At 34.7% G+C, this 27,047-nt stretch overlaps 1 protein-coding gene across 2 annotated transcripts in view; it reads left to right on the top strand.

Moving 5' to 3' along the window:
• The window catches only part of KIAA0825 (KIAA0825 ortholog), a 364,371-nt gene that overhangs the window by 146,106 nt on the left and 191,218 nt on the right, over positions 1-27,047 (top strand). For both annotated transcript variants that reach the window (XM_076008186.1, XM_076008187.1), the window contains 3 exons: positions 12,204-12,383; positions 19,382-19,606; positions 25,778-26,186. In XM_076008186.1, the coding sequence (XP_075864301.1) occupies positions 12,204-12,383; positions 19,382-19,606; positions 25,778-26,186 (814 nt within the window). The remainder of the gene's footprint in view (positions 1-12,203; positions 12,384-19,381; positions 19,607-25,777; positions 26,187-27,047) is intronic.

Here is a 27,047-nt window from a genome sequence, read left to right as displayed (position 1 = left end):
TCTCTAAAATGCAAACATATCACCTGGGGATCTCGTTAAAACTCAAGATTGTGATTCAGTAGGTCTTGGGTGGGGCCTGAAATCACATATTTCTCTAACAAGCTCCTAGGTGACATTGCTTCTGCTGCTGGCAGTCCCTGGACAACTCTTTGGGTAACAAAGATATCAAGCATGGTATCTGTTGCTATAGAAGGCAAAAGAATTTGAGTATTTGGATTGTCCTTGTAACATATTACAGGCTTATAAAGAGACATCATTTACGAGCCATTTTTATCAGGAAATTCACCGTAGTCAGCAAGCGTGATCTTATTCAAATACAGAACTGATTATTTCACTCCCCTGCTAAAGACCGTTGGTGGCTGCTCAATGCTTATAGCATAGGGACCTTAATCCTTGCAACACCAGCAGTGCCCTGTGTGCTCTGGCTGTGGCCAACTTGTCCAGCTCATCTTGTCCTATTCATTCCCAGTTTAGCGTGCTCCAACACGGGGTCACACATGCTCTGGCCTAGGCTGTGCATCATAGATTTGTATATTTATAACAGCAATCTCCCTGCAGAGGTTACTTGAAGAAAGAGACAGCTGCTCTTTCAATTGTCCCATATGTCAAGTTCTTTCCTGCTACAGAGCCTGTAAAATATTGTTTTTACTGCCCACAACCTTCCTCCTCTCCATTTGCCTGGCAACTCTGAGTCATCTTTTAGCTTAAATATTACTTTCTAGGAAGTCATCCCTGATCCTCCTGGCTAGATATGGTTCCACTATACTTCTTTTTGTCACAATTTTAAGTGAAATGTTAACTGACACCATTGCATGTTTAATGTTGGTCTCAGCCATCGTGGGTTCCAGGAGGGCAGGGATAGCTCACCATTGTGCCCCTAGTGCCTGGCCCGGTTCGTGGCACTTCGGACTGGTGCTGAGCACACAGAATGTGCTTAGAAAGTACTTGTTGAATGAATGGAGACCAATTCAATTTCCATGAAAATTCTGTTTCATTCATTAGCTTTGCTTACCCTCTAAATTTCAGTTTTCTCATTTCTAAATGGGGTACTAATATTGATCATATTCATTTTGAGCTTTAAAGGGGTAAATAAATATAAAGCATCTAGTACATTGCTTGGCATTTAGTAGGTACTTGATTTATGTTCAATTCTTTCTATTCGTTTGTATTGAATGCCTGGAAAAATATGCCTGATGCATTTTTTTCTTCTCTTATTGGTCCTGTGCTATCCATGCAACGGTTTCTCGCTCTGTCTCTCAAACTCTCCACTTCATCTAAGCACAAATTTAATTGTCTACTAGGAGATGAAGTTCTCCTTTTTGGATGTCTGTGTGCCTGGGAAGATATTACCTTAGCAGCTTTCATGCACTTAAAGATGAGAATCTGGCCAAATAAATATTCTCAAGTTCTACACATCTAGTACTCCTTGAGAACTTTTACGTACAACTTGGGAGATTGGCAGTATGAATTTTGCTATGATGCTTCACCTGCATAGAATCAGATCTAATCTGGCTTGGCAGAATATAAAAATATTTAATATTCTGTCTCTTCATGGTACTTAAAAAATGTCTAATATGACTAGAGAAACATGTCTTCTTTAGTAGTTAATGTGATTCTAGTATTAGTATGTAAAATAAGTGGGGTTTATATTATAACTATTATCATGAATTTTTGTGGCATCTTTTCCCAAGCAACTCAAATGATTTAACATATTATTTCATTTATGACCTTGGATTATTAGGACCATTCTGCAAATGAAGAAACTTCCATACAGAGAAATTGAGTAAATTGCCCACTTGATGCTTTAATCAAGCATCTTCTTGTTAGAAGAAATAACAGCCATTGTTTCCTGAAAGTCTTTTGTTTTTAAATGAATTCTAAAATGAAAACCTGAGACTTCGTGGAGATGATTCTTCTTCAAAATAAGAAATAACATTCTTCTGACTTAATTTCTGAGGATGTTCTGCCACCGGATTTTATAAATATGCTCTCCATTCACCTAATATTTAGTCGGCGTCAATTATGTATCAGGCATTGTTCTGGCCTGTAAATGCAATGGTAAACATGACATGCAAAATTGCTTTTATAAAGCTCATACTCCAGGTAATTGATTGTTGGGGGAAAGTGGGGAGGACAAAGCTTATAAAGTAAACAAATATAAAAATTAGATAAGTTCAGCTACTATTAAGTACCATGAAGTGGTTTTCTATAACAGTGTGACTGATAGAGATTGACAGATTGGGTGATAAGGGAAGACTGCTCTGACAAGCGGACACCTACTTTTACTTATGCATGATTTGGAAGTAGATGGAAGATGTCCTTATTTAGTAATAGATATTTGGAACACATGTACACTTTCCTTCAATATTCCAGAACAGAGGCTGGCAAACTTTTTCTATAAAGGACCAGATAGTAAATATTAAATATTTTAGGCTTTGTAGACCATACAAACCTTACCACAACTGCTAAACTGAGGGGACAAAAAGTACTATCTTCCGTTCACCCATTGCAAGGCTCTTGGCTGACACCCTATAATAAAAAAGAAATTAACAAGAGAAAAGTATAACAAATTTATTTAATATAAGGGTCTTTTTTTTTACCATTTTTTGTCATTATATAAAATTCATACATCATATTTTACATATTAATGGGGTGCATAAGAGTATTTGTTACATGCATAAAATGTTTAATGATTAAGTTAGGGTATTTGGCATATCCATCACCTGGAGTATTTATCTTTTTTTTTTTTTCCGAGTATTTATCATTTCTATGTATTGGGAACATTTCCAGTCTTCTCTTCTAGCTACTTTGAAATATATAATACATTGTTGCTAACTTTAGTCACTCTGCTCTTGAGTATTACAACTTATTTCTTTTAACTGTATGTTTGTACCCATTAACGAGCTCCTCTTCATCACCTCTCCCACTATACACCCTTCCCAACCTCTGGTATCTATCACTCTATTCTCTACCTCCACGAGATCAACTTTTTTAGCTCCCATTTATAAGTGAGAACATGTGGTGTCTTTCTGTTCCTGGCTTATTTCACTTACCATAATGACCTCCAGTTCCATCCATGTTGTTGAAAATGACATCGTTTCATTCTTTTTAATGGCCAAATAGTAGTATCCCATTGTGGTAGATATATACCGCATTTTCTTTACCCACTCATCCACTGATGGACATTAGGTTGATTATATATATATTATATATATATATATATATATATATATACATATACACATATATAATATATATCATATAATATATTATATAATATATATGTATATATATATATATATATTTTTTTTTGAGACAGAATCTCTCTCTGTTGCCTTGGCTGGAGTTCAGTGGCCTCATCATATCTCCTGGCAACCTCAAATTCCTGGGCTCAAGCAGTCCTCCTGTCTCAGCCTCCCAAGTAGCTGGGACTACAAGCATGAGCTATGACGCCTGGCTAATTATGTCTATTTTTTGTAGAGACAGGGTCTCACTCTTGCTCAGGCTCATCTCAAACTCCTGACCTCAAGTGATCCTCCCACCTTGGCCTCTCAGAGTGCTAGGATTACAGGCGTGGGCCACTGTGCCAGGCCTGATTCCATATTGGGAATAGTACTACAATAAACACGTGAGTGCAGGTATCTCTTTGATATACTGATGTCGTTTCCTTTGGATAAATACCCAGTAGTGGGATTGCTGGATTGTATGGTAGTTCTATTTTTAGTTTTTTGATAAATCTCCATGCTGTTTTCCATAGTGGTTGTACTAATTTACATTCACACCAACTGTGTGAAAGTTCCCTTTTCTCTGTTTCTTCACCTCATCTGTTATTTTTTGTCTTTTTAATTACAGTTTTAACAGGGGTGAGATAGTATTTCATTGTGCTTTTGATTTGCATTTCCCCGATGATTAGCAATGTTGAACATTTTTTTATATACTTATTGGCCATTTATATGTCTTCTTTTGAGACATCTGTTCAGATCATTTACTCCCCCCTTTTAATTGGATTGCTTATTTTTTCTATTGAGATGTTTCAGTTCCTTGTATATTCTGGATATAAATCCCATGTCAGATAAGTAGTTTGCAAATATTTTCTCACATTCAACAGATTGTTTCTTCACTCTATTGATTGTTTCCTTTGCTGTTCAGAAGCCTCTTAGTTTAATATAGTCCCATTTGTCTATTTTTAGTTGTTTGTACTTTTGAGATCTTAGCCATAAAATCTTTGCTTAGACCAATGTTCTGAAATGCTTTCCCTATGTTTTCTTCTAGTAGTTTTATAGATTTGTGTCTTAATTTTAAGTCTTTAATGAATCTTGTGTTGATTTTTGTATATGGTGAGAGATGAGGATCCTGTTTCATTCTCCTGCATATGGATATCTAATTTTCCCAGCACCATTTATTGAAGATACTATCCTTTCCCTAATGTATGTTTTTGGTGCCTTTGTCAAAAATCAGTTGGCTATAATTACATGGATTTATTTCTGGATTATCTAGTCAGTTCTATTGTTCTATGTGTCTGTATTTACACTAATGCATGCACATACTAACACATGCATATAGTGACTATTTTGGTTACTGTAGCCTTGTAATATATTTTGAAGTCAGGTAGTGTGTGATGCAGCCAGTTTCTTCTTTTTGCTCCTCCTTGCTTTGGCTACTCAAGCTCTTTGGTTCCATATGAATTTTAGGATTGTTTTTTCTAATTCTGCAAACAATGACCTTGGTATTTTGATAGGGATTACATTCAGTCTACAGAGTGCTTTGTGCATATGGTCATATTAATGATATGAATTCTTCCAATCCATGAGTGTGAGTTGGCTTGTCATTTGCTTATGTCTTCTTCAGCTTCTTTTACCAGTGCTTGTAGTATTCCTTGCAGAGATCTTTCACTGACTTCATTAAATTTATTCTTAGGTATTTTATACTTTTTGTAGCTATTGTAAATGGGATTTCCTTCTTGATATCTTTCTTAGCTGGTTTATTATTAGTGTATGGAAATGCTACTGGTTTTTGCATGTTGATTTTGTGTTCTGCAACTTTACCAAATTTATTTATTAGATCTAAGAGTTTTTTGGTGAAGTTTTTAGATTTTCTTAGATATAAGATCATATCATCAAGAAACAGAGACAGTTTGACTTATTTTTTTCCAATTTGGTTGCCTTTCATTTTTTTCCCTTGCCTGATTATTATGGCCAGGACTGCCAGTATTATGTTAAATATAAGTGGTGAAAGTAGACATCCTTGTCTTTTTCCAGTTCTTAGAGGAAAGGCTTTCAGCTTTTCCCCATTCAGTATAATGTTAGATGTGGGTTGGTCATACATGACCTTCATTATGTTGAGATATGTTCCTTTAGTGCCCAATTAGTGCCTAATTTGTTGAGAGTTTTTATCACAAAGGGATGTTGAATTTTATCAAATGCTTTTTCTGCATCTATTGAGATGATCATCTGGATATGGTTTTTGTCCTTTATTCTGTTAATGTGATGTATCATATTTATTGATTTGCATATGTTGAACCATCCTTACAGACCTGGAATAAATCCCACTTGATCATGGTGTTTTGGGGTTTTTTGTTTGTTTATTTGTTTGATGTGTTGTTGGATTTGGTTTGCTAGTACTTTGTTGAAGATTTTTGTGTCTGTGTTCATTAGGGATGAACCGTAGTGGTCCGTAGTTTTTTGTAGATGTAGTGTCCATGTCTGGTTTTGGTATCAGTGTAATGCTGGCCTTGTAGAGTGAGTTAGGGAGAATTCCATCCTCTTCAATTTTGTGGAATAGTTTAAGGATAATTGGTATTATTTCTTCTCTGAAAGTTTGATAGAATTCAGCAGTGAGGCCATTTGGTCCTGGACTTTTCTTTCTTGGGAGATTTTTTATTACTACTTTGATTTTGTTACTTGTTATTGATCTGTTTAGGTTTTTCATTTCTTCCTGATTCAATCTTTGTAGGTTGTATGTTTCTAGGAATTTATCTATTTCCTCTAGGTTTTCAGTTTGTTTGTGTATAGTTGTTCATAAGAGTCTTCGATATCTTTTGCATTTCTGTGCTATCAGTTGTAATGTCTTCTTTTTTCATTTATAATTTTATTTAAGTCATTTCTCTTTCTCTTTTTTGGTTAGTCTAGCAAGTGGTGTATCAATTTTATTTTTTCAAAATACCAGCTTTTCCTATTGTTGACTCTTTGTATTGTTTGTTAAGACTTTATTTCATTTAGTTCTGCTCTGATTTTTATCATTCCTTTCCTCCTAATTTTGAGTTTTGTTTGTTCTTGCTTTTCTAGTTCCTTAAGGTACATCAATAGCTTATTTATTTGTAATCTTTCTACTTTTTGGTTGCAGGTGCTTCTTGCTGTAAACTACCCTCTTAACACTGCTTTCTGCATCCATAGATTTTGGCATATTGTGTTTCAATTTTAATTTGTTTCAAAAAAATTTTTTAAATTCTTCTGTAATTTCTTTCTTGACTCAATGGTCATTCAGGAACATCTTGTTTAATTTCCAGGTATTTTTACAGTTTTCAAAGTTCCTATTGTTACTGATTTCTAATTTTATTCCATTGTGATCTGTGAAGATACTTGATATGATTTTGATTTTTAAGAATTTATTGAAACTTGTCTTGTGTCCTAACATATGTAACATATGGTCTATCCTGGAGAATGTTCCGTGTGCTGAGGAAAAGAATGTGTATATTTAATATAAGTTTTAGGTGACACAGGAGCCTTCAGAAATGCAGACATAAAGACACAGTGAAAACTGTGTATTTTTATGAAAAATCATACAGAAGTATGATTGGAAGAGAAAAGGGTATACCCTAATAGTAATAAATTGCTGGGAACTTAGCAAGGCCTGTTCGTTCACATTTATCTTGGCCTCTCTATGTGATACCAAGTCATATTAGTAATTGAAAGTTTGTAAATAAATGGCAGGTCTTTATTGTTAGCCTTTTCTATGACTAAGTACAATATTACTGAACTAATTTTCAAATCAGGTTTCAATTTTATTTTTATGAGTTTTCATAGTGAACTAGACTGTGACATTCAAATTTAGTGTTTCCTTGAAATGATTTTCATGTGATACTCTACCTTTTTTTCCTATGGTGTTAATTTACTGGCCTGGTGTTTTAGGTTTTGAGTTATTTTGTATGCTATATTTTCTATTCTTGTACTTTTTATCTAATACCTATGTTGAGAGTGAGTCTTTCAGCCTCTTCCCTTTAGTGAGGGATGCTCGTTAGTGGGTGGTTAATTCAGATTCCCCGAGCTCATGGCACACTCTTCTATAGCATTGCTGCCAAACCCACTTTAATGACTCAGCAGGAGCTTGTCATTAACAACATTCTTGTAGAAAGTAAAAATTAAGCAGGCTGGGAAAGCAGTGCTAGTGCACTGCGTATGTGTAAATCTTTCGTAGCAATAAATGCTACTGGTTGGTAGCCTTGTCTGACACAACCCGTCTTTGGAATCACTAACAAGTTAAAATTCTCAAAAGGAGTTTAAAGTAATGTCTTCAGTGAAAAGGACCCTTCGGTGTTATTGAAAGGAAAATCTGTTTTCAAATCTTATATTTGTTTACCTAATATATGATATAAAACATTTGATTAAAGGAAAAGGCAAATGGAATTTAAAGTAACAGCTTTACTACTGATATTTTTATGATAAAACCTGGGTCAGAGAATATGGCTTTAAATAAGTAGCTTGCCAACCCTGTTCTCCAAAATTAAGCTGATCTCCCCATCCCTCCAACCATCCCCCACCCACCAACTCCCCATTTAACAGTCCCCAAGCCACCAGAGGGGTGAAAACCACAGGACTCTTACAGTGGCAGAGTGTGCCCTAATAGACCCTAACAAAGGGGAAATCAGGCCAGAATGCAACCCCTTGCAGTCAGGTAAACCCCAAAAGGAGAAAAGATAAATTGGGCTAAGCATGTCTAGTTCCTCTCCCCAAACTCACCCCTCAGATGTGTCATTTCTTTTTCCTTAATGCAAGGAGAATGAGGAATGGGGAGACACCAGGAATGTGGCTCATATTAATGAGATGGACAATAAGAGAGTGCAGGGATGGGTTAGATGTTGCTCTAATAGGAAAATACCTGTTGGGTAAAATTATTGATTGAGGGAAGCAAAGTGGATGATGTTCATTTGAATAATGGCTACGTTAGGTGTATCTAGAACTCATTGATTTTTATCTCTTTTACTACTAAAGACCTCAAAAAGATACATCTGAAGGATTTTATATTGGAAAAACAAATGTCTGGTCCAGAAGGCAGAAGGAAAGGACAAGGAAAAGGTTAGACCTATATTTGGAGGAAAAGGGAAGGGACTGTAAGGGAGTAGAAATAATATCTTTCCTCACCCATCACAAGGTTCATTGAGGCATCTAAAATAGAAGACAGATTAACAAGAGAAAAGCACACAAGTGTATTTAATATAAATTTTAAATGACATGAAAGCCTTCAGAACATCACTATGTACCAAATAGCTGGTTTGGACCGAGTGCTTTGCATTCATAGATGAACTGTCAATAAAATGTCAAAGCAGGCTTTGAGGAATTTGGGATTATAGTGTAATGCGAACAGCACAAATTCTTACTGTCTTTGTGACCGTGGGACAAGTTACTTAATTTCTATTGATTTTATTTTGTACATCTGTAAAACTGAGATAATCAGCACCTGGAAAACAGAGTATTTTGAAGATGGAATGAGACATAAAGCAGCTTATGTGCTATTTGGCACATAAGTACTTTATTTTTATGGAGCCTGTATGAATCTCAATACATAAATTCAGATGTGTAAGAAATATAAAAATCATTTATTGTCTTCAAATCAACATTATGAGGATCGTGAGCCCCATCCTATTTGGTTTGCAGAATGCTTAACCCTAGATATTCTTGGAGCTCCTACCTTCATCACCAGGAGGATGCAGAGGGTCCTGGGAGGCTTTCTTGATCAGCAGTTATCTGATCACCCTAGTTACTGCAGAGATACCCTTTATCTCTGTCCAAGTGGTTCCTCCAAGTGCAGCAGTCAGGTATGGCTTACATGAGCCTGTGTCAGGGGTCTAACTTCCCTCTGTGCCTCACCCAGACAAGCCTCCCTGAGCACTGCCAGAGAGCGGATGCAGGTGTTCTGCCTTGCAGATCCAGAGGTTTCTCTCCCTGGGCCCAGAGCAATCTCTCTCTCTCTCTCTCTCTTCCCTTTTGTCCTAACCAAACAACTATGATTCCACTAGGAATCATATAGTACTACCAATATTTTACCTTTTATGGCCTATAAGAATGGCTATTTTAAGTAGTTCAACCTAATAACTATTCAACAGATTTAGCTTTTTTTTCTTCATGTTTAAGTCTAGGAGGGCAACTGACTTCAGTCTATTCGTGCTTTTCAAACAGCAGAAACCCCTGAAGTAAGTAAATAGAAATAAACTAATTTAGTCTATGGCAAAGGAAAATAGAAACAAAAATAAAAATATAAAACTTTATTGAAGTATCTTGACACATTTCTATAGTAGTAGAAATACTAATACTCAATATTTTTTTATTTTTTTATTTTGTTATTTCAGCATATTATGGGGGTACAGATTTTAAGGTTTCAATAAATGCCCATTTCCCCCCCATCCCCCCAAAAGTCTGAGTCTCCATCATAATACTCAATATTTTTATTCTAACCATTCCTCCTATCCATCCCCTCTTCCCCACCTGCATTACCACTGCACAATTCACAGACTTTAAAGACTTAGCTGAGACATGATCTTCTCTGTGTTCCCTGAAAAAAATGTGAAGCGTCATCCTCTGAATTTCCATAGTGCCTTAAGTATCATAATAAGCAAAAGTATTTGTTGAATTAAAGATAATTACAACTCATATCTTGCCTTTTATATTTTAAATATCTTCAATAAATGTAAGCTTGACTATTTTCAAATGAATACATTTCTTTATTCTTGGTCATTTAGAAAGTCATCCATTTTATATTTTCTCTTGATAATTTCATTTCTGTGATTTGATTTTCATGATCTAGGTGATCAAATAATTTATCATCCAAACTGGGGCATTATTAAGAGTGAAAGAGGCTACTGCTCCTAATTACTCCAGGACAACAGATGTAAACCAGGACTGCCCCAGGAAAACCAGGATGCATGGTCACTCTATTCATCCTTACATTGCTGTGATGATTACTTGTCTGTCATCCCCTCCCCCAACAAACATACATACACACATATACCTAGTCAAAATCCCTGGAAGGCAAAGGCCTCAGCATCTGGTGCAATGACTGACATATAGTAAGCAGTCCATTAATCAGTTGATTGATCAACTGATTATATCATGGGAAATTTATTGGAGGAGAACTTTCTAGTTTGATGAAATGCCATAGACAAAGAAAAGGAGACGGGAGGGTAACTCAACAAGGAACAGCAAATAAACTCTTCTGGGTAAAACAGATGTTTGGGGATTGGTACATAATTTGGGAAAAGATTGTGGAAACTCTTGATTATCAATCAGGCTAAGGAACTTTTAACAAAGTGGAGGAACAGGGGAAGGTTTAAACACAGGTATGACATGAAAGATAACTGATAATTGCATACAAGATGAATTGGAAGGAGGCAAAGGAAGAAAGAACTACAGAGACTATTTGGATTAAAAATGGAAATTATGAATGCCTGGATTAAGAATATTTGCCATATAACATTCCTTTTATGCTTGATGGAAAAGTCAAGACCTTTAGATCATAAGTGAAGAAATACGAATTAGCCTGGTTTAACCCAAAAGGGAAATTTATGAGACCAGCTGATATAAATATGCATGCATTGATGGATCCAGGTTCTCAGTGTCATCCATCAGGAATCTTCTCTTCATCTCTGGATTCTGCTTCTTACTGTATCATATTCATTCTTATTCAGGTTCTCTCCAAAATGGCCCTCAGCAATTTTCAACCTAGTCCCTACCAGCTTAGTAACCCCAGTGGAAAGGGAACACTGCTTTACCAATAATTCTAGCAAAATTCCCGAGGAAGGTTCTCATTGGTTACCTGCCCACTCCTGAACTAATCACTGTCAATGGGAGGTGGCATGCTCTGATTGGCCAGGCCTTGGTCATCTGCCTACCCTAGATGATGGAGTCAGCTTTACTCAACCCAAATAAACTAAATGTGTATGTTGAGGGGGACAAGGCATACAGTTAGGAGCAAAGATAGCTTGCTAAAGGAACACTAACTTGTTTAAAAAAGAAAGACAATGGATAGTAACAAGCAAACCCAATAAATGTTTTCTGCATAAAGTCTATGGTGCTATTTCTTAGTTTGTAGATAACAGTGAGCTCTTCTAGATGATGAAAATAAAATCATAGAAATGAAATTATCAAGAGGAAACATAAAATTGATGAGCTTCTAAATGAGCAAGAAGAAATGGATTCATTTGAAAATATTCTAGATTACATTTATTGAAGATGATTAAAATATGAAAGGCAAGATATGAGTTGGTATTATCTTTAATTCAATAAATAATTTTGCTTATTATAATGCTAGATATATCATGCTTATTATGCAAAGAGAAGTTATTATTTCACCTTTCCAACCAATCAATAAATGAACTAGTACAGACACCTCTAATTACTGATCTTTGAGGAAGCCATAATGGAGTCAGAAGAGGGTTGAAAGGGCAACTGAAATGGCCCCATTTTTGTGGAATTCCTTATATGATTTTATAATAGGAGGAACCAAATGATAAACCTTTTCATTCTGAAATGAGAGTCTATGGTTTTAAGAAACATTCATTAATTTATATTTATAGTATTGATAGCATAATTCTGAGAACACTATAAGTGTGAATTTTCCTATGGCATAATTTTAGTTTTCTTGGTTGTCTGGATTTTTTTTTTACAATTTTTAGAATGAATGTATATTATTTTTAAATGTGAAAAGAAAAACAGTTTCCTTAAGAGAAAGAAGAATTCTGACATATAGGGAAACCAGCATTGCCCTTTGAAGTGATGTCATTGTGGTCCTTTCTTTTTTTCCCCGATAAATATTCACAGGTATCTCAGAAACAATATTGAGTTAGATGCACCATCAATCTGAAAGAATGTGGTATTACTTTTATTATGCAAATATTAATCAGATACACTTTCACAATGTTATGCTAGGGTAAGTGATAAGAATTTAATCACATTCACTGATACCTATCTTACTAAATCTTGATTCTTTTCAAGAACATACTCTTCAAGAACAAGTTTCTGATACAGAAAATAATCTGAACCAGGAATCCAGCTTGATGGAAGCCATCTTTAAAGTACTGTCCCATTGCAATTTTTCTCCACAAACATTTGGAAATATTTTTGTGAGCTACATGGAAGAAGAACAACTATGGGACTTTTTATATAACATTCCAGGTATGAGAAAGTTACTATTTGTAAAAGATGTATTTTTATAGATGCTTAAATATGCCTTTAAAGATATTATAGAAGTTTTATTGCTATCAGTTTTGCTGAATTTGTTGTTTGTAAAAGTTTACCTGACATTCTTTCAGTATAAAGGCTTCTGAAGGGAACTACCCGAGGTATTAGTTCCTGTCAAATTCGATATGCTTTGGGACAGGTTGGGAGGAGGTTGGGGAGAAAGGATTTTCTTTTTTAAAAAAATTAATTATTAGGGAATGTTCTATCATAAAAATTTAATATTTAGCACAGATTATGTTTTGCTAGTTAGCATATAAGACATTGGCAAAATGTGAAAAAGATTTTGCTATACTTGGGTGCATTTATTCAACAAGCAGATGGATAAAACTATTGGTTGATTTTCTTCAAATATATAAGGCATTTATTGTTATGGTCATAGTGCTCTCTGTATAAGGCAATCATGTCCTGTGATTCTTTGGGGGCTAATAGGTTTTCCCCATCTGTATTGTTCCTCTGCCTTCAGCTACAGAGGATGTTAAAGACAGTGCAGGTTGTATATTTAATTTGAACAGGAGGTTTTGATGGATTGTACCATCTTCAGGCCAGTGTAAATTCTCACATTGTTTTATCCTTTATATCCTTCTTTTACATCTCCAAATTTAATGTCTTAGGAAAACAAAGGATGAGAACTTAGACAATAATTAGTATCGTTATCCTATTTTTCCATTAGTCATTTACATCATTTACATTTAGCTTTCAACTTATAAGCTTTCTTATACAGTGCTGTGGGACCAGCATTTTCAGAAAATATTTCCTAGGCTCCGTAGAAAAGATCTATCTGGCTCAAAAATCATGGTTTCTTTCCTACTGGGCCTTTTGACTATCCCCTAGATATTATTTGAATATCAATTTAGCTATTTTAAAGTCATTATGTTTCATCTTCTCTTGGCCATTATCCCTGCAAAATAGCAATCGATAACTTTATGTAATGATTTTGCAAATCTAAATCTATCACTTAAAGTTTCTGTAATAATTATCTTCATTTAAAATGTTATCTCCTAGTTTCCATGCATTCCCTCATTGCTCCCTGTTTTCCCAAAGGAGTGACAGATTTATAGATAAAAAGACTGAATTAGAAGCTGCTTGTGCTTCTGATATAGTCTTTATTGAATTGAAAGAGAAACAACTTTGAAAGCCCCGCCACCCTCTGCTATTTGAAGTTGTTTCTAGGGGAGAAAAAGCAGTATTCTCTCACTAGATTGTACAGAATCAGTGACACTCATGGTCCAACTACTATTTATCCTTCAATGCTTAAGTTCTTGAACCATGCAGCACAAAACTGTACTGAAAATAACCTAGAAGATTTCAATGGGCTGCTGGCAAGAGAAAGTAGAACTGTTGTTTGCTCCTAATTTGTTCTCTCTTCATCTATACCTGGAGCAAACCCTTCTTCACAAGGTCAAATGAGTCTCTAGAAACAGGTATTACACATATTCATAGAGCCCAAATTATGTGGGAAGCTCAAAGGGGCAGAACTTCAAATGAGTGAAACATCCTTGGTCTTTGTATTAGTGGTATCTCCATAAACATTGACAGATATTATCTGGATCTCAAATATTCTCTGGAACCTGAGACTTGCAGTGATCATAAGGGTCTTTACTTTTCTCTTTTATCTTCCATTTAGGTCTTTCCCAAAGTTTTTTTTTTTCTTCTGTTAGCAATCATAGTTATTTTAAAAGCCCTGATAAGAAAATACAATGTATTAATTCATAACAAATGACTTTTATTTAACTTGAAAATATAATATGCTTAAAAGAAATATAGCTGAGACACATAATCATAAGCCCACAATATTTGCATTTTACCACTAATAGGCCTATGCTTCAGTAAATATGATTGGCCTATCCCAGATCAAGTGGAGTACATTATTTATAAACCTCACTGGTGTAGTTTCCTTCTGCTGAATTACTGTTAACGATCTCAGCATATAGTTTACCCATAAAATATCATCATCTTATCATTTTAGATAGAAGAGCAAAGATGAAGTAGTCAGTATCCTCATCTTATTGCTGAGTAAACCAAGGTTGCAGATGTTAAGAGACTTGCCTAAGATTGTCCAGCAATTAAGTTGGACACAGAATAAGAAATCAGATCTCCTGACTCATGGACTATGTTATTTCTCTTTATTCATTTATTTTTTCTATTAGACTAAATTTTTTGAGAAAACTTAGTTTTGTTGTGGGAAAGCAAGAATGAAAATTCTCATCAAAAAAGATCGCTACCTAAGGTGGGCATTTCAAAAGCCCTCTATATAAATGTACTCTATAAGAAATAGACTTGGTAATGATCATTGCAGACCCATGTCTTCAAAGTAGATCAAACACTCTTCAGTTGGATAAATGAAAATATCAAAGCATAAATTACCTCAGCTGGTCTTAAAGACAATGCCAAAACAGGCTTATAAATGAGGAAAGTATTCTCAAAAATGCCCTGTTTAATATTATATTAATAGTAATATACCCAGCAAGTATTATTTACTTGGCTTCTCAATAGGGCATTGGGCTTACTTTTGTTTTCTGAATCAGTTTTATTAACTCTCACTGCCTTTGGGAAGAGAGTTTTCATTGACTTAGCACAATTTCCCAATTAAATGTTGAGATCCAATGTTTCCACTTTGGTTCTCTACTCATCTTCTTCAGCCTCATAAAGGGCTTTAAGGAAGAGCTCTTGAGAATGCATATACGTGCTGTATTATTTTATTGTTTCTAAAATCAGTTTATAGCGATTTACCTTCATATCAGGCACAGTGATTTTTCTCTATAATCTACATAAATATCTGCAAAATAACATGGGTACATTTTAAATGTAAGCTTTAAAAAGTTGGAAGACTGTGTTCTACACTGTAGCCATTTCCAAGCTTTTTATAATGTTAGCTTGGTGCAAAAGTAATTGCGGTTCTGGACTATGAATTTTAAATCATTATAACTAGGCTCAAACATATCTTTATTAATCAAAACAGGAACCATTACAATCAACACATTTTTGCCAATGAGAAATAAATTTGTTTATTTCTGTAGCATAAAAATCTGTGCTTTGAAAGAATGTATTTCAATATTAAATGTCAAATTTCAACAATGCTAAAATCACAATTACTTTTGTACCAACCTAATATTTAGTCATCCATCTAGTCCCTTTATTTGTAAACCACTTAAAAAAACTTTTTAAAAAATTTATTGAGGTATAATTTACATACAAAATCCACTATTTGAAGTGAAGAGTTCAATATGTTTGAGCAACATATAAAGCTATATGACAATCATCTGAATAAAGATGTAAAACATTTCCATCATATCCAAAGTTTCTTTTTGCTCCTTTGCAGTCAATTCTCCTATCTCTCCACATCTACACTCATATTTGTTCTCTTGGGACTTTTTTGATAAAAGCCATTTTCACTGAAAATAAGTGCTATCTCATTGTGGTTTTGATTTGCATTTCCCTGGTGATTAGAGATGTTGAGCATTTTTTTCATGTTTTTTGGCCATTAGTCTATTTTCTTTTGAAAAGTTTCTGTTCATGTCTTTTGTCCACTTTTAATGGAGTTGTTTGATTTTTCCTTGCTGATTTGATTGAGTTCTCTATAGATTCTAGTTATCAGCCCTTTATTGGATGTGTAGCATGCAAATATTTTCTCCCATTCTGTAGGTTGTCTATTTGCTCTAGTGATTGTTTTCCTGGCAGTGCAGAAGCTTTTTAACAGACATAGACCAATGGATCAGAACAGAGAAGCCAGATATAAAACCATCCTCATATTGCCATCTGATCTTTGACAAAGCAGACAAAAACATACACTGGGGAAAATAATCCCTATTCAGTAAATGGTGATGAGAAAATTGGATAGCCATAAGACTGAAACAGGATCTACACCTCTCATCTCTCACAAAAATCAACTCACCATGGATAGCATATTTAAACCTAAGGCATAAAATCATAAGAATTCTAGAAGAATTTTTTTACTTTTGACTACCCAGTTACTTATAATTTATCGGAAAACCTTATTTCCATTGGCTTCTGATTAGTCAATATATTAATAGAACAGTTATTTAAACCAATCCTTTTTTACTTAGAAACACATTCATACGTAATTTCCATTGCTTTTATAAAGCCCAATTAGGTTATTCTTTATTGCATATAATAGCTTTCTTAAAAGGTAGCCTGAAAAACTCCCACCAAATTGTCTTTGTTCAATTCTTCTAAATTAAAAAAAATTAAAAATAAAAGTGATGAATTTTTTTAAGTCCTGCCACAACTGTTATCAAACTTCAAAAGATTATGCTGGTAAAAAGGACAAACAATTAGTATCTTAACCAAGATGCAAACATATATAAACTTGTTTATATCATTCTTATAATTTCTGCTAGAAGCCTAAAGCTCATTCTTGACTTAGGACCATCATTCACCCTTTTTCTAAGGGCTCCTGGTTATTGTGTTATAAAAGAAAGGTGTAGAATTGACTTTGTATGAACTTGGTTGTGAAATAACAGTTGTTTTCATCTTAGAAGTCTTAAATAGAGTCATGGAAGGTAAAAATTAAGCAAGACCATAAATACCATCTTGTCCAGTCCGCTTTGTCTTCTCCACTTACCATTTTGTAAATGAGAACACTAGGACCCCTCTTAGATCAAAGGTTCCTTTATGCTCTTTCTTTCCATTGTAGTTAATTTAATATGTAAAACTGAAATAAGTTGTATATGACAGAAAAATTAATGATAAAAATTGCTAATCATTTTAGATGATCCTTTCTCTTGCTTCTCTCCTTTCTGCTGATAATCAAGAATTACTATTTTGGGCTTATAGCAGCTAGACTTTAGGGGTACCATTGTACCATTGTATTTTTTCTATGCTATGTGTTTTAGCAATCTGGGGACCCACTCTAAATATTTGGCTGATAAAAGAAACTCTTGTTAAGATTCTAATACTGTACTGCTTGGCCATTTGTACCTTCACTCACTTTCTTTTCTTTATTTCCTCTTCTTCCCCTTTCTCATTTTCTTCCTTCTCTGTGTGTCTCTTATCCATGCCACAGACCTCTGTGGATATCGCTTAATCCTTCCTACAGTACCTAGTGCTCAAGATATTTTAGGCTCTTGCATCAAATGAACATTAGCCAACACTACACTGTAACATTGTAATTTTTCTAAAAAACTGTTACCTTAGGTAATAATAACAGCTAATACTTACATAGTGTCTACTATTTACCAGTTACTGTTACAAATACTTTACATAAATTAATTCATTTAATTCTTAAATAATTCGTTGCGGTAGATCCATTATTTTCTCTATCATTTCAATGTCTTGATTTTATTTTAAAAGGAATAAACATGCCATTTTAAACAGAAGGAAATAGAGGATTATCTGGCTTCTTAGAATTTTCAGGTAACTGAGATATATTTAATCCATAGCTACAGAGTTCAGCCAAAAATGCATATTAAGTATTGATACAAGAAAAAGGCTTTTTTGTGCCTTTCAAGAAATTCAAGTTTTAAAACATCATCATAAAAACAGACAACCATATGCTCCACTATTCCCATAAAGAGCAACAATTTGCCTAATTGATGATGGTACTGTGTTAAAAAATAAAACTTTTAATATTTTATATCACCAAGATCTTCTTTATCAGGGCCGTTTTTTTTTTTTTTTTTTTTTTTTGAGACAGAGTCTTACTTTGTTGTCCAGGCTAGAGTGAGTGCCCTGGCGTCAGCCTAGCTCACAGCAACCTCAAACTCCTGGGCTCGAGTGATCCTTCTGCCTCAGCCTCCCGAGTAGCTGGGACTACAGGCATGTGCCACTATGCCCGGCTAATTTTTTATATATATATCAGTTGGCCAATTAATTTCTTTCTGTTTATAGTAGAGATGGGGTCTCGCTCTTGCTCAGGCTGGTTTTGAACTCCTGACCTTGAGCAATCCGCCCACCTCGGCCTCCCAAGAGCTAAGATTACAGGCATGAGCCACAGCGCCCGGCCTTATCAGGGCCGTTTTAATAGTAAATCATTGTTAGAGGAATGAGTTATTTGAGAAATATCACTTGGGAATTTGATGAGGGAAAAAGCACATAGGTGTTTTTCTATATTGATTCAAGTGATGGTCCCAGAACTTTCTTGTCATATTAAAAAAACAATAAAACCCGTTTTTTTTTTTTTGCATTTCTCACATACATAATAATACATATTCATTGTAGGTAATACATAGAATCAGAAAGATAACAGTGAGGCAGGACAGCAGGAGGGAGGAAAAGAAGTTTAAAAAAGGAAGAAGAAAAAGAGGGAAGAAAGCAAAAAGAAGGAAAGAAAGAAAAAAATTACCCAACGTCCCATCAGTCATTGATAATCACGGTTGACATCCTAGAATACATCTTTTAATTATTTTATATGTGTGTGTAGATATGTATTTTTTAATAAAAGTAATGTGTCATACTCTTTTCTAACTTCTTTTAATTGTATAATATATGGCTTTATTGTATAGAGAGATATACCAGAGCTAATTAAACATGTCACCCACCTATTATTAGACATTTAGATTATTTCTAATTTTTCCTTATATCTCTTGCATATTCATAATTTTTTTAGAATTAAATCCTACAGAAAGAAATGAGTCAACAGATAAGTAAAATGCTTAAGCTTTTGATATTGTGAAGTTGTCACCTAAGAAGTTCACACAATTCATGTTCCCACCAGCAGAGTCCCAAACTACCCGTAAATACTGTTATTTACTGTTATTTTAATTGCCATTCTTTGTATTACCAATAAGAAAAAGAAACATACTTTTCCCCAAATGTTTTACGGGCTGATTATCAATTATATGATTTCTTGGTTAAAAGCAGCTCTCCTTTCCTGTAGCTTTAAACTAGATTATTGTAAAACTGAATTCCCAGTTGAACAAGGCACAGATGATTGCCACATTTTGCTAACCATAAGATGCCATCTGATTTTAAAGTCTCAAGGTGCGTGGGGTCTGAGCCCGAGTTCATACGATGCTTGCGGTTGGCACTGACGGACGCCGTCAAGGACACTGTACAGCAGATAGTATCTGTGATGAGCTCTGGGAGAACCTGGGAGACAAACCTAAGCAAGCACAGTGTTCCCGATTGTTTGCTTGAGAGCATTCCAAAAGAATGGAATTATATTCCAAAAGAAACCAAAAGGAAAGAATCAAGCAAAAGTAAGTATACTTATTTTTCTTTAGGAAAACACCCCAGAAGAGACATTTTTCTGGGCTATACTGTCAAGTAAAATCCTAAAAACCATAAGATTGATGAACCATATTAATCTTCCTTCCACCAAGTATATTTTAGGACCCTTAATATTTTTTACTATGAGCCACATGATCAAGGAAACTAAAAATGAAAATTACTTAAATGGTCATCTTTATGTAACCACCAGTTTAGAATTTTCTGTAGTATTCTGTGTTCATGTTAGTATTCACAGATTAGTCACATGATTTTGACTGATTTCTTTTAAACCTATCAAGTAACCTAAAATTCATACTCTCAAGAAGATTGCTCTGATATTCTGTTTAATTATTCTTTAAGTTTTTCCCCTGCAACCACCAATTATTACTTTCTTTTCTCTTGTTAAAACACCTATTTGTGTAGCTCTTAAGTCAAAAATAGCACCCAGTTTGGTAACTACATGTATTTTTCTGACAGGGTAATGTTTCCTCAATGCCTAGGGTTGTGAATTGCGTGCATTGTTCCTATTCAGGGCAATGTGTCTACTAAGTGTATTTAAGAACCATCAGTTACCTACATTATTCATTTATTTTATTAATCAAGTCCTCTCTTCTTAGTTTCTTCCTACCTGGATGTTTTCACTTTTCCTTTGAATATATATTACCTATCTGCATTCATAAATCTTCTTTTGGTTTTTTAAAATAAGATTTTCCCTTTCATATTCATCCTTACGGAAGAATATTTTTTTCACTAACTCTAAGGAAACTTTCAACACTAAAGTACTCCTGCTGAACTCACTAAAGTCAATGAAGGGACTAGCCTTTCTTTCATTCTTCTCCGAGGAGATCCTAAATAATGTGGCTCTTATCCAGCGACCTTATATTACAAACTCAAATCAATTATCTATCTGTGACCTTTCATAGTAATGCTTTAATTCTGTCCAAGCCCTATTAAACTCCCTTTGAATCTAGTAGAGCCATTTAATTGAAATTGGAAAATGTCACCTTTTCATTACTTAAGTTCTTCCTTGTCTAAGAGTTGTTGCCATCTCTCCTTTGTTCTAGCTTTTGGATATTTCATATATTTTGAGAAATTCAGGAGGCATGGTCTATAGTTAACATATCATGCCATGTACCAGTAATACTGTGTTACTTGTGGCTTTCATGTCATTCTATTCATAAGTGGTTTTGCTTTCTACAAGCATTTTGGAATTCCTCCATACCATTTCAAAGAGCCACTGGCTCCAGAGAATGCATACTGTACACATACCTTTTTAGGGTTTTCCTTACTAAATAATATTTTTCATAAAATTCACACTAAGAGAAGTACAACATACAGCCAGCTGTGAAGTGGTGTCAGGTCACCTGAATATATTTTTTAAGAAGACTTTCAACATATTCTTGTAAATCAACAAATCAACTACAGTTTAAATGTAATACTGGGAATACAATGAAGAAGAAACAATGACAAAGTGAAAAGGCTCACACTAATTCCTATTCTTAATATGTAATCTTTCTCAATCATATTATAAGATAAAACAATGAAGACCTGACCAGATTTAGTTAAAAAAAATGTGTGGGAAAAACATTTGAAATATGGCTCCCCATTCATGTTGTTAAGTGTGAATCCCTCCTAAGTGAGTATTATGCTTTGAGATATTAGCTAAAAATAATTTAAAGTCATCTTGATTAGCAAAAGATATCAAAATGAAGCATCCAAAACATGAAGACAAACGTCTATAATTTTTCCAACAATGTTTTAAGTCAAGTGATACATAATCATGTTCTTTGAAAAATTTGTCTAACCCATGATAAATGTTTAAAGGCCTTTTTTTAAAGGAAAATTCTAATTTATTAAAAATAGTCACTACCGCAGGGAATATTTGTCCTTTCTGACATAGTAAAAATGACAGAACATGGAAGACACTGGGCATCAAACTAAAATGCATTTCTTTATTTCTTTGTCAGCAAAAACATAAAAACATTGCAGATTTAAAGAAATAAATATTAGAAGAAATTATACAGTACAGAAGAGTCACCCTACAGTTGCATAAAAGTTCAGATGATGCTGACATAGCTTGCTCAGATTTTAGGTATTTGCTTCATTATATTTCAAAGAGCAAATACACAAAGAATTAGTTATTTTATTTTGGTTTGTTTCTTTGACAACAATTAAATGAAAGATATACGTGAGAAGATATTTTCTCAACAGTGAAGTGCTTTTTAATGAATAGAGCTGCTTTATGGGAAAACTGTTGGAATAATTGTTTTAATGGAAACAGTGGATTCTGGAGAGAGGAAACAGAGGTAGCACTGTAAGGAAACTATCCATGTCGTTGTTCACATGCAGATTGTTGAGAAAGAAATTGATGGCAGAAATACACAAAGTGCTTTCAGAACTCATTAATATAGTTAACTTTATAAAAACAAAGATATTAATTTTTTATAAACCAGTGTCACCTATAAAAATGTTGTATCTGTACACTTAAGAACTTAGAATTTTCTAATATGATTTAAACTATTCCAAATGAATTTAAAATATTCCAAACAATATTCAGTTATTCTTGGACCCTTTTCTTAAAAATATGAAAATAAAATATTTTTGAATTTGTTTACACAAACAACTAATTGATATCATGGATGATGGATGTTTATTAGTAAAATTTCAACAACAGTCTTTGCCTATTTGGCAGTTAAAACTGAAAAATAAATGCTGTGATTTTGTAAGCACAGCTGACGATATGCTTGTTCCATGTGGATCTATGTGTGTTTGTATAGTGGCTCTTTCACCTGTGACAGCCATTAAAATCTGGAATTGAAACAAACTGAACTTAGAACCTGACCTTTGTATTGTGAAGGGTTAAGCCCGTTTATTATATTTTTAAAATATCAAAGCATATTAAGTCACAGGATCCTCATTCAACAAACTGTTATTCCTATTTTGTACCATTAATAAAATTTTTAAAATTAATTTTAAGATGTTATCTTTTTACCTCATTTATTGTAAATTTCCTTTTTTACATTTTACAAACCACAAATGTTATTATAGTAGTGCATCTATAGAAAGGAAGATATGATAAATACATAAATATACATATCATATTGCATTCATCCTAAGACATAATTTTTTTCACACTTCGGCTCTGAAACTGGGATGGCTCTTACAAGACATTATTAGTACATAAATATAGCTTAGAAGTCATTGTATTTAAACAAAGACAGAAAAATTAGTGTATGGCAGTCTTAAAAGATCCTTCCCTAGTGTATTGTTAACATCACCATAGATTCAGAGCCCTTGTGATTAGGAGAATGGATTTATTAATTTGTCATCAGCCTAAAGGTTCTGATTGGAATTTGCCTTAAGCTTTAATGAAGCAGTTAGCGATTTGAGTACCTGGAGTCCTCAGAGTTTATAAAATATCAATAGAGTGCAGGTGTGAAGGAGAAAATTGGTAATCTTTACCTAATATCTACTTACATTGTCAAATATTTGCTCAGTATCTACGGTTAAACCCTCTTTAGGATAGAGAGAATATAAGATATAATCTTTTAAGCCAAATACCTGACAGAGGAGGGAGTATGATTCACAAACTCATAAAGAGTAATAAGACATTTAAAATAATTTAAGAACACAAAGAATAGAGGTCACAAGGGAGTTTCTTAATTTGCTTTATCTATATTTTAAGTCTCAGCTAAGCATATTTATTTGAATAAAAAGAAAACATTTATCAAGGAACTATTTTCTACCAGGTGCTGAACTTGGTACCTTCACATTTATTATCTTATTTAATATAAGAGTCTTATGAGATTATTCAAATATGTGTTGGACCCAATTTTTACAAACATATAAAGACTGTTCCAATTAATTTTTAAATTTGACTCTTACGCTGTCATGAATATCAAAAGAATCTGCCAGATTAGACGTACATTTTCCAAGAGCTTTGTACTTTTTTGGAGCAGAGTCTCTTCTTTAAATGTTACAGATTATCTTGGACAAATTTTCACATTGTTTTATTATTATTTTTGTTCAGTAAAAACAATGAAGAATATTTTACTCAAGCTATCTTCTTCTGGCTTCTCATTCAGTTTCAATATTCAAAGTTAATTATGTATATAGTGGATTAAAACACTGGCTTTATGGGATACTCAAGGAACGAAGAGATTTTTTTACATGCTTTTGAGCTTTTAGTCTAGCTGTAAAGACAACTCATGAAGACATAGATAATATAAATGATAATAGGTGATACTACAAAAGATGACACAAAATTGCCTATGGTGGACCTAACTACCAAAATGGTCATATAGATACCATATTCAAATAAATTCATAAGAGAGGAGAGGACTTTGAACTCAGAGTTGAGGAATATGGGTGAACCATGACAAGGCGGGGGGTGGGGGGGGGCATTCCATTGAGAGTAATGAGATATTCAGAAGCCTAAAAGCAAAGAGGATAAAGCATGTTGAAGGTCTTAAAGAAAAGGTTCATAGAAATAGGCTGATGCTGGACTAGGGAGTGTTGTGCTAGCAAGGCTCAGGAGACTGATCTTGTAACAGTGGAAAGTAGCTAAAACAACTGTAGCAGAAAAGTTGGATAGTAAAATTCACAGTATATGAATTTGGTTGTACAGTATAGGGGAGGGGCTAGACATAGCCTGGAGCAGGGAGATGAGTTAGGGGAGCACTTGGATAGTCCAGGTACCATTTGTAAGGGAAGGGCTTGAACAAGGGCAGTAACCCAGGTTGGTCCCAACAAAGAGAAACAGTATATCAGAGATGAGGGGGTAGGAAGATTTATCAATGCTGATCACTGGGTGGGTATGAAGGATCAATAGGAACATTTAAAAGAAAGGGAGGAAGAAAAGCAGGAAGGGAGGGAGGGAGAGAGGAAGGAAGGAGGGCCAAGCCATTTTGGAAGACGGTGAATTTGGTTTTAGTTATATCGAGTTAATGGTGACAAGGACAGAGAAGTGGAATGCCCAACAGGGAGCTGGAGTTGTAGGATTGCAACCAAGACTTAAGATTCTTGAAGCACTTAAATGGTTCTCAGCCAGAGATAATTTTATTCCCAGAGATATTTGGCAATGCCTGACATTTTTAGTTGTTACAACCGAGGGGGATGCTATTGGCATTTAGTGAGTTGAGGCCAGAGATGCTGCTAAGCATCCTACAGTGCACAGGACAGCTCCTCACAACAAAAGAATCTTCAAGCCCAAATGCTAATAGTGCTGAAGTTGAGAAACCCTGATGTAGAGAAGGAAAATCAACACATTTTTCAAAGAAAATAGCACCAGGGAAGAACATGTAGAATCATCAGCCTAAAGGCCAAGGACTTCTTAGCAAATGCCCACATTTAAGAAGTGTTGGTAGAAAATGGAATTAGCATGGGATGTAAAGGAACTAAGAGTAGTAATAGAGGTAAACATGGAACAATTTATTGACTCCTTTACTGAACAAGTGTTGAACTATTACGTATGAAGTACTAAGTGTGATGGATACAGAAATGCCCTCCTGGAGCTTATATATTCTAGGGGAGGGTGACAGATAATGAACAGATAAAGGAGATAATCAGTAGGTGATGGGAAGTGCTATAACAAAGACAGCAAAATGGGGATCCCCTGACAGGGACTTGGGGCTGCAATGCAAAGGGTGTGAAAGGACTGCTGTCCATGGGATGGTGAGGCGAGGCTCTCTGAGGAAGTGACCCTTAGGCTAAGAACTAGAAGAAAAGTCGCCAGTCCCAGGAAGAGCTGGGATGATTCTGTCATGGATTCCAAGGGAAGGGAGGAAGCCTTAAAGGGGAATCAGGAGGATCAAAGGCCACTAAGAGGTCCTGCAAGGGTGCCTGTGCATCTGTCAACTAAGAGGACATCTGGATCCTTCAGAGCTGCCATCTTAAAAGATAAAAGCACAAATTACAATTCTGAATTTTCTAATCTTCATTTATGGGAAGGAAAAAAAAAAACAACCCAGATTTGTGATTTGGGGAATTTTAGAATAGTGCTGCAGGAGACCCGGCAGAGTTCTGTTGGAACATGTCAAGCACTTACTCTTCACAACAATTTTCTCCACAAAAATTAGACATCCCCACACAACACAAAACTATGCAGTGATGGAACGCAAATGCTAATATTAATCATACCTTTTCTTTCTTTTCTTCCCCAGGCTTCACAAGGCTTGCTGCTCAGGCATTATCTATTGTAATCAGCAAGTTACCTACGGTGATTGCATGTTTGCCTCCCCCAATTAAATACTTCTTTTTTCTGTCTGAGAGAAAAATGTCAAAAAACTTTGTTGAATTGAAGAAAGCTGGCCTGCTTGTCTGGAACTTGATTGTAATTATATGTCAGATATTTGAGGATGGAAACACTGTGGAACTTTTAACAGGTGCCTCCCTTGACAGATGGGGTAAAGAAAAACTCGGTTTAATGTGTATGTGTTTGGAAGGCGTCATGGGAGACCAGGAGAGGAGCCCTAGTCAAGTGATCCAAAAGGTCTTGCAAAGCATCCAGCAGCAAAAGCCCAACTGGATTGAAGGCCAATTGCAGAAAGCAAGGAAACTGAGCACTGAATGGTAAAGCGATGTTTTACTTTCACTGCACTCCATCAAATACTTTCACAATAACAAAATAACCAATAAACAACAACGAAAATATTGTCAGATGGGCAGCATGAGTATTTTGCTGAATTCGTGGGAACTTTGATGAATATAGAAAAAGATAAGTATCCCATTAAAAATTGGATTGTTAGGCATTCCTTGTCTTAAAATTTGAACCCCATTGATACACTGGAACATTATACTGTACTTGTTTAGTCACCATCTTAAGGTTTCTGATTAAAAGGGTGGTAGTTAAACCCAGGAGAATTTAGTTTCACTCCTTTTCAGTGTGCAAACAGGTATCTAGTGGATAGCCTGGAGCGTTTTGTAAATGGATTGAGCATGGAGATTAAATTAAGAAGGAATTAATGGATATAAAAGGCTTTTTATTGCTTTCTGTGTACCTGATTGTCAAAAAGGTACACATTTTTCATCTGGTAATGTAAGAATCCCAGAGGGCAACGGGGGCATATCACACTTCAGCTATAAACACACCCAGCTGTTTCGGTATGAAAATGTCAGCCTTCTCATAGGTTTGTCACCAAGAGCTAAGTGATTTGTGGTACTGCAAAGATTTTTAAGGGTCCCTGATGAATTGAAATATGTACATAGAGTCTTCCTGTCTTAAAATGAGTCTTCAGGTATAGAATTGCATGATATTGATAAAGGAATTTTGGCTCAGATGGTCTATAGATCACTAAGTCAGCATTTTTTAAAACACCCACGCACCCTGTTCCCCATTCTTTTAACATATATCCTGCTGCTAGTAGATACTATTATAGTACCACTTTCTGCCTGAAATGACTAAAAGTCTCTTGAAACATGGTAACTCTTACT

This window comes from Microcebus murinus, chromosome 11, assembly GCF_040939455.1.
Source record: "Microcebus murinus isolate Inina chromosome 11, M.murinus_Inina_mat1.0, whole genome shotgun sequence".
NCBI lineage: Eukaryota > Metazoa > Chordata > Mammalia > Primates > Cheirogaleidae > Microcebus > Microcebus murinus.
The sequence above is the reverse complement of the archived record's forward strand: the minus strand, read 5'-3'. Positions and strand labels throughout refer to the sequence as shown.